The 9,080-nt window shown below is 39.4% G+C and overlaps 1 protein-coding gene across 1 annotated transcript; it reads right to left on the reverse strand.

Moving 5' to 3' along the window:
- Window positions 1–1,182: 1,182 nt before the first annotated feature.
- foxl2l (forkhead box L2-like) lies at window positions 1,183–2,107 on the reverse strand. Its single transcript, XM_054771688.1, has one exon. The coding sequence runs from the start codon at window positions 2,105–2,107 to the stop codon at window positions 1,451–1,453; it is 657 nt and encodes a 218-aa protein (XP_054627663.1). The 3' UTR covers window positions 1,183–1,450.
- Between the last annotated feature and the right edge of the window lie 6,973 nt (window positions 2,108–9,080).

Genomic DNA, 9,080 nt, shown 5'->3' on the forward strand with positions numbered 1-9,080 from the left:
ACACAAATTAAAATGTGCAAAACAAAAAGAAAAAGCAGCAACCAGGTAACAGTTCTCAGGGCATTCAATCGATCGCAACTGGACTGTTCAGGTTGTCTTAGAAGACGTTCATTCGTTAGACTTCATTAGTTCATGCTCAAAGACTAGGTGGGACACACACCAGTCAGACTATCTAGTCTGAATACAAAGAATACAATGAGCTGGATGAATGAGAATGTTTACAGGTAGGTAACAGTTGTGTCTTTACTAAAATTGGCATTAAAAAAAAGAAGTTCCCCAGCTTTGATTGGCTGATACTGTTTCTCCTTTCTGTTATGATTTGAAGTGAGTAAAAACACCTTAAGTTTTGAACTACAAATAAACTTTTTGCGAATTTAAAATTGGCCATCACTTCAACAAAATAAAATAATTTATCTCGGCAAGAGCCTCTTAAAGTCTAGACAGCGTAATAATTACTTTTGGACTCGTCTCCAGCCTCCTCATTTTGTCTTGCATTTAGGACTACTTGTTTAACTTATCACACAACATTCTTCCATCACACGTTCTGACACACTGACTGGTAAGTGACCGAGTCCCAATGAGGCTTGAGTGTAATGAGTAGTAATTTCATGAAGATTAAGAAGAAGGTTCATTGTTGTTCCTTTTTCCACGTCTGTGCTTAGTCTTACTTTCCTTACTTACCTGTTTTATGTTTTCACAGAGCCTTTTTTCTCCGTCGCTTTTTGTTGCCTTCTGCCTCCACGACTGAGTACCTGCATCTTCTTGTGCTTAATTAAAATACTCTTTTCTACATGATGCTCCAGTCTCTGCATAATGGGGATCCAGCATTCGACAAATGACAGCTCTTAACATTATTTATCATGTATTCTGGATTTATTTTTAATTATACAATGCATCTGTAAGTTTCATTCTATTAATTACTGAATAAGATATCTATTAACTCCACTGTTACACATTCTTTATTCTTTTCTTTACGATTAGAAAATGGTACCCTGGGAACATGTTCACACAGGACATCAACAAACTATCAGTAATTGCTGAGACTGAGAAGGAATAGGATGAAATAAAGTCTGCTTCTTCTTACTCGTTACTGAATAGCTCTAAGATTAAATAAACTGTTTCCTCCTACTCTTTTTCGCACATGTTGAATTGTGCAAGTGTAAACACGCACTTCAGTGTAACTTTGTTTATTTAACAAACATGAATTTTACATCAATCAAACCTACAAATAAAAAAGCTGGAAGTGCATCAAGCTGCTGCATAGGCGCCAAATAACATAAACATTCCAAAATCAACATGAGTTATATGAGCATCGTTTAATCTGGCTGTCAAAGCATAATGTCATTTGTAAAGTACCTGCAATATTAGCAATATTAAACAAACTCTGCAGCCACCAATAACTTTAACAAGCGAGAGCGTGAAATAACCATCACTGCGGCTCAACTTGCCCTCATTTGGCGTCTATGTGATGGCAGCCGCACCCCACAGGCACCGTGCCCCCGTCTGGGCTCACTGGCTGAGTCGCAGTATCAATGTCCGGCACCAACAACACCGGCGGCTGGTGATAGACGCCATAGGAGAGGAACGGGTGGAAGTGATGGGCTGGCGGCGGTGGGAAGTAGGAGCTCACCGGAGAGACGTTGCGGCTGTCCCCTGTGCGGTGCAACAACGATCTAGGCATGCACACTCCAGAGGAGGTGTCCACGTAGGGCGGCGGCATGTATACCGGGTCCGGTTGAACTTTCTTCACCATGCGACGACGCCGGTAATTGCCCTGCTCAAACATGCCCTCGAAGGAGGGGTCCAGCATCCAGTAGTTGCCCTTCTTCTTCACCCACCCGGTTTCCCGGGGCACCTTGACAAAACACTCATTCAGGGACAAATTGTGTCTGATGCTGTTTTGCCAACCCTTCTGGTTTTTGCGATAGAAGGGGAACCTGGAGGTGATGTAGTCGTATATGGCGCTCAGAGTTGCCCTCTTGGTCGAGCTGTTACTGATGGCCATGGCGATGAGAGCAACGTACGAGTAGGGAGGTTTCTCCCACTCACATTTTGGGCTCATATCGTGCAGCCGCACTCTTTGGTTGTTTGGTAATCTAGACTCCATGGTACATCTAAGATTGTGCATCTAAGTGTGCTGGTGTGTGTGTGTGTCTATGTGTCCTACTCTGCAATAAGCCTAAAGTGAACAATGTGCCGCCAAGCAAGGCAGGTACAACACACTCCGCCCTCTCAAGCCCCACTTTCATCGCTCACTTTACACACTTCATGTAACTTCCCTTTAAGTGTTTTTACTTCCTACATAGATTAATTAAAAAAAATTACAACATGCATTGCAATATACTCCTTTGGAGTGTGTTGATCAAAGAGTTGTAAGCATCAGTACAATAGAAATCGCTTATTTTTGCACTTTAGTTTTGAGTTGCTGTATTTTTTGTTGCACAAGTGTTCAGTAAACTTTTATTGTTACCTGGAGTTGTCCTGCCTCACTAGGCGTGACACTAAGAACGATTTATCGTTTTATATACATGCTGTGATCATGCGTTAACAAGTACATTGATGATAACATGTAATACTTACAGTATCTTGCTGTATTTTGATGATTTTTAAAACATTACCAAAACTTCTCTTCTAGGCGCATTGATTTAACATAGCCCATAGGAGCTAATGCTACTTCCATCAACAACAGCAGCACAGAAACAGCGACGACACTTACAATGTCCGCACTCATTGGGATGGCTGTGTCTTCCAGCACAAGTCTTGTTCTCCAGTCCTCAGGTAAAAAATGCTAACAGCAAACAAGCATCTTGTTGAGTCTTCGTAATAAAATTGAGAGCCAGTAAGTCAAGGCAAGGCAAGTTTATTTATTGAGCACAATTCATACGCAAGGTAATTTAAAGTGCTTTACAGAAAAGAATTATAAAATCTCTTCATGAAATGATTCCATAAAAACATAAAATCATTACATAAAGTTCCATAAATTATTCTATGAAACTGAAGAGTGCAGATAAAATACTTCCAGTTGTCATATGCACAGTTGAATCGAAGTGTTTTCAGCTTGGATTTGAACATTGCTAAAGTTGAGGATTGTCGCACAGCTTCTGGAAGATTGTTCCAGATTTTGACAGCATAAAACTGAAACGCAGCCTCACCGTTTTTAGTCCTGACTCTGGGCGCCCCCAGGAGACCACACCACTCTGGATGTACTGCAGCGGTTTTACAGCTCGTTTAGAGAGCCTGTTGAGAAGGCCGTTACAGTGGTCTAGCCTGCTGGAGACAAAGACATGATTAGTCTCTGGCTTAGACACTATTCCCTTGATTTTGACAATGTTTTTTAAGTGGTAAAAAGCTGATGATGTTATTGATTTAATGTGACTTAAAGTTCAGATCGCAGTCCATTATTACCTCCAGATTTCTAACCTGATGATTAGGTTTTAGATAAATAGTCTCAAAGTGACTGATAACACTCTCTCTATGTTTCTGTGGGCCAAAGACAATGATTTCAGTTTTGTCCGAGTTTGGCTGAAGAAAGTTTGCATCCACACGCTGATCTGTTTGATGCAGTGACAAAGTAAATCTGCAGGACCATGTTGACCGGCTGTCAGTGACACGTAGATCTGAGTGTCGTCTGCATAGTTGTGGTAGGGCACATTGTAGCAGAGTATTAGCAGGCCTAAAGGAAACATGGACAGATTGAGGGTACATGCTCGTTAGCTGTTAGGCTATAAGATGCTTGTCTGTGAGAAAGGGGAGATCGTTGTTATTCGGAGTTCTAGTTCAAATCAGGGTTGAAGCAGTCTTCTCACACATTCATTTATTTGTGGTGGCCTGCCACAAATAAATTTGGACTCCCACAAAAAGATTCAGCGCTACCTTTTTACTTTTATTTTTCTAGATTTTTATTTTTTAACACCTCATCCGTACCACACACAAACACATTCACCGGCTGTCGTGCACATTTTGGCAAATAAGTCTTTTCAGAAGTCTGAAAAAGCTACCTTAACTGCTTGCCCGTGGATTATTACACACCTGTTCATCAATATACTGTAGTGAGATATTAGATGCACAATGATGTGTACATTATGTTTAAAATCAGCACACACTTACAGGAAGCCCAGGAAACATCATGGATGTTTTTTTTTTGCTTGTAAGTGTTATAAGGCACACACGTCTACCACTGCATGAAATGAAACCAACACCTTTATGTCTTCATGTTCTGTTGTTAAATAAGGTTTTAAAACATGAAATAATGTTGCACCCTTCTGCGCAACACAACGCCACAGATAGATTACGGTCCTGTGGGAAACACTGTTATGGTGTCAGAAGTGGGATTGCAAGCTATAATTCTCTCCGAGGCCTTTACCAACTTGACCCAGGTTTAAACCAGAGTTGAGGGTACTGGTCCTCAGAATTCTATGAAATATGGTGTCAGAATTGGGATGGTTAGCGATAATTTTGTCAAAGGCCTTTAGGTGTAGTTTTAGTGATAATTTTGTCAAAGGCTTTTAGGTGTAGTTTTGACAAAGGAGAAAAAATATAAATCGTTTCAGATGATTCAAACTATTTTTAGGTTGAGCGTAGCACAATGTAATGTCCCAGTTTAACACAACCATGAAATAAAGAGTTTAGTTCCTCCGGCTTTTCATTCAGCCGTGAATGGCTACACACAGATACTCAAAAGTTGTTTAACAGGACATGTTGGACAGTTTAGTTGTTTTAATTTCCATAGTTTCAGAGAGAGAGAAAGTAAGTTAGATCAGGTTCATCGGGAAGGGAATATGTGCGTATTGTTGTTGGTACCACCATTTGACTCTCCATGACACCTGCAAATCTGTGATTAGCACCACTCCAATACATAACCTCCAATTTCAGTTGACAAGAAATGAAACCTCACTCAGCTAACTCTCATTATGAAGTACAACACATCTAGCCTGATTGCATTAGTAGTGATTGTCACAACAGTTTGTTGTTTGTTATTTTTAAATGAGTGAACAATTCATAAAATAAATAAATAATGTATTCAATTTAACAAAAGACAGTTATGTATACAGTTGAATAAGCATAACAGTAGACAATAAAACACAATATCTTCTAAGATAGGCCAGTTTACTTTCAGCTCCTCTTGAAGTCCTCCAGGAGAAAGGCTTGAACATTGTCCAATCTTTGTTTTTTTCCTGTTTGGGCCCCCTCGTTGCATCTTGTAAGGTGATCTAATGTATTCCTGCTCCCATGTTGTCTATTGTGTTGTCCACACAACATCCTGTTGACAATATCCCAAGATCCGTTTTTCTCATCTTGGTTGAACCACACTCCTGATCATAAATACAGTACAGTATGTCACCTATATGCATTCCTTTCAGCCAGGGTCTCCCAAAATTTTGCTAAGCATCCTAAGAAGAATTGGATGGGGATTGTCTAAGATAGTCTAAAGATATAAGCTCATGTGCCAGCAGTTTTACCCTTTGAACACTGTGCATTGTGGGTTAATACATGTCCTGACATGTCCTGCTGTTGCCAAACCGTACTGTGGAGGTGACCTTCACTTTTACATTCTGTGAGCATCAGTCACATCAACTTAATAGGAAAGTGGCCCAAAACAATGTGAAGAGCTTTCTGGATGACTTGTTTATGTAATTAGTGAAATAAGTGTGCGGTTTGTGGGATGGGGGTGGGCTAAGTTACACCATTGTCTAATTTGCATAATTAATAGGGATGGGCGAAACAGTCTAAAATCTATATTGCAATATAGATTGCAGGCTTTTGTGATAACGATATCTAATCACAATACTGTATATTCTTTGGCATATAAATTATGATAGAACCATTTCAAAACAGTTTACAGGTTACAAAGGCTCCTCCTTTGACTGCTGACGTTTGCAGTAATGTCGTTTACAGTTTTTGAATATTTGCGCTCACAGTGTAGTTGCTCTGTGTAGCTGTTGCATTATTCTCTCTCTACACCAGGGGTGGGCAAACTTTCCGGGCCGGGGGCCACATTGACTTTTAAAATTTGAGAGACGGGCCGGGTCAGCACAAGATACGATACATATAAAAAAACCTGCATTTGTTAACAGTACATATGAAACATAAACAGAAAAAAGCATTAAAGTATTAAGATACATTGCTTGGAAAATAAAAACACCTTGGCTTTTAAGGCTCTGACGTTGGCTTGCATTTCATGCACAAACTGTTTTTTCTTTGTAGCTCCACATTCAGCTCGTTCATGTGTGCCAGTAAGTCCACAGTAAAAGCTAAATCACAAAGCCAAACTGTGTCATTCAGCTCAGGAAATGTGTCAGTATTCTCAAGTAGCTCCAAAAACCAAATCATCTCCTGTTTGAGCTCCCACACACGTTGACATACTTTTCCCAAACTTCACCAGCGGTCATTAGAATGGTAAAGTAAGTCCGTGTGATCCGCGCCAGTTTCTTTAAGAAAATTAACAAACTGACGATGGTGAAGACCCCTCGCTGAAATAAAGTTAACGAGTTTCACAACTGGCTTCACTACGTGGTCAAGCTGCAACACGGATTTACACAGCACTTCCTGGTGAATTATGCAGTGTAGAAACATGACTCCCTCTCAGGGTTTCCTCTTTCACCTGACCTGAATTCTATTGAGCATCCCGACGTTTTTTCCTGTCACATTTGGCGAGCGAGTAGAAGAGCCGTAATTGGAAATGACTCTCAAGTCCCTGCGCCTACGGCGCCACCCGGTGTTGAAATGCCGTCATTACAAGTCAAAATGAAATGAATGCAATCATTCACATCAAACCGGATTAAAAAGGGCCGGATCTGGCCCGCGGGCCGTAATTTGCCTATCTCTGCTCTAGACTCTTACTAATCTACTTGCTAATTTCCTGTTCATTGCTGATTACTCTCTGCTGTGACGCGGTTCTAGTTTGACTTCTGTTAAAGTTAACTTTAGTTGCTGCTGGAGTACCCAACATGCCTTGTGGGCACTTTGTAAATAACATTTAAAAGTTAAACCTAACCGTAATTTAAAAGTAGTTTATGTTACAGCTTAGTCGTCATTACCCACATAGAATATTTGTGTGACCATTACTATATTAACGTATGGGTTACCCTGAATTGGTGAAATGTGTGACCTCCCAATGGTCAGTAAATTTTGTGTAACTCAAAAGAGCCTCTGAATGTTCAATTTCTTATGTTCAGACATCTTTTTTAAGGTATGTTGAATGGAAATTTGTGTGAGTGGAACATCAATTTTATAAGAAGACAAAATGAACCTAATCAAGGTCCAAAGAGGCTCTCCCACTTGGCATCCAGTTTATCTAATAAGGAGACATACCAGCAGACAAATACCAAGTACATTAAGTAACAACCAGTGATGTGCGGTGTGGCTCATGGCTGGTGACTCTTGGTGTTTTTTTTATGTTACAGTTTTTCTCCATTGGTGTGGCTCATTTCATGAAGCAGAAATTACATTTTCAAAATTCTAAGATCATTTGCCAAACAGTCTTACAGTTCAGCAGAACACTAAAACTCACTTGCAAAAGCTCATATCTCTCCCAAAACTCTTCACTTGTGCTTCAAAACTAATTCCGCTCCCGTATAAATATTCAATACCACCAAAATACAAAGATCCTTCTGAGACTGGACTTTCTCAACACTCTTGGTTCTTTTAGCAAAATAAACTTGGATGGCTCAGCACAACACCCGCAAAAGCTCTTATCTATCCCAAAAGACTTCACTCGTGTGTGAAAACTACATTTATTTCCTATATAAATGATCAGTACCCAAAGTGCATAGTCTCTTTGGTGTTGTGTAAGTACTGCAAGTCAAAATGTTTCCATGTTTTGTCACTATGGCAGACGACCACTGAAATATCCCTTCTGTCCACCTCTCTGTCTAAGCCCAATCATTCACTGACAGTGGTTACTTTACTCATTTTTTGTCTAGCTAATACAGTATAATTATATTGTGTATAATATTGTGTATAAAACTGAAAAAAAAAAAGATTTCAGATTTTACGGTAACCAAAGCATCCGTAGCAACTGTAGCTACCTGGACTTCACCATTTGCAAAGATAGTCTTAGACAGTGAGACATGTACTAAGACATTTGTAATTTGATGAAATGAGTACGAAATTAAATTCTGTTGTGAACAATTGTCAGGTTTTTTGGAAGTTTGTACATTTTATTTTGAGAACGTCATGTCTGTTTCAAGAAATGAGCCAAACCAATGGAGAAAACCTGTAATAAAGGTTGCCCATGAAGAGGATAACCAAAAAAAGAGGTGAATAATTCACTTTGGTTTAAAAAATGTTTTCAAAATGTTTTCAGATAACTTCTTAGTTCCATCTATTTATTCATTTATAAATTGAAAAACATATGTGTTCTTACGAGGGCTGTCAAAGTTAACGCATTAGGAAGTTTCCTTTAACGTTCATCTTTCATTCACTGTTTGGTGTGACGGATGAATAATAATACAAAAAAAATCATCAAAACAATAGAGGCCCTTTCAGTCAAAGTAAGTTTAGCAAGAATTCTGCTCAAACCAAAAAAACAACTCATTGCTTGAAATATGTGATATCACCTGTGGTGACTTCATAGGTATCTATCTATCTATCTATCTATCTATCTATCTATCTATCTATCTATCTATCTATCTATCTATCTATCTATCTATCTATCTATCTATCTATCTATCTATCTATCTATCTATCTATCTATCTATCTATCTATCTATCTATCTATCTATCTATCGCCATCTACTCTGATGTATATTGGCCAGCAGAGGGCAGCATTACCTTACAGCAGATCTGGATGCCTGACCAGTTAAAAAATTGCAGGAATTTACATTTGTACATTTTTGCTCCATATTTGTTCCCACTTGTGGCTCCACATCCACAGCTGCGTTTCCTGAAAATACGGTGTGGGCTGAGGGTTAAACGCTAATCGCATGTAAGAAAAACAGTGCATCCCATTCCATTTTCTTCTGCTTATCCCACTTCGGGTCGCAGTGGCAGCAGTCTCAGTAGGGAAGTCTAGACTTCCTGGTCTGTAAAATAGTGCAGTTAAACGAAATTTCCGTTAACGTGTTATTAACGCATTACCT

Source organism: Dunckerocampus dactyliophorus, chromosome 1 (genome assembly GCF_027744805.1).
Source record: "Dunckerocampus dactyliophorus isolate RoL2022-P2 chromosome 1, RoL_Ddac_1.1, whole genome shotgun sequence".
NCBI classification, from domain to species: domain Eukaryota; kingdom Metazoa; phylum Chordata; class Actinopteri; order Syngnathiformes; family Syngnathidae; genus Dunckerocampus; species Dunckerocampus dactyliophorus.

Excerpts from the sequence above, each read along its gene's own strand:
- foxl2l (XM_054771688.1), bottom strand. The coding sequence starts at position 2,107 with ATGGAGTCTAGATTACCAAACAACCAAAGAGTGCGGCTGCACGATATG.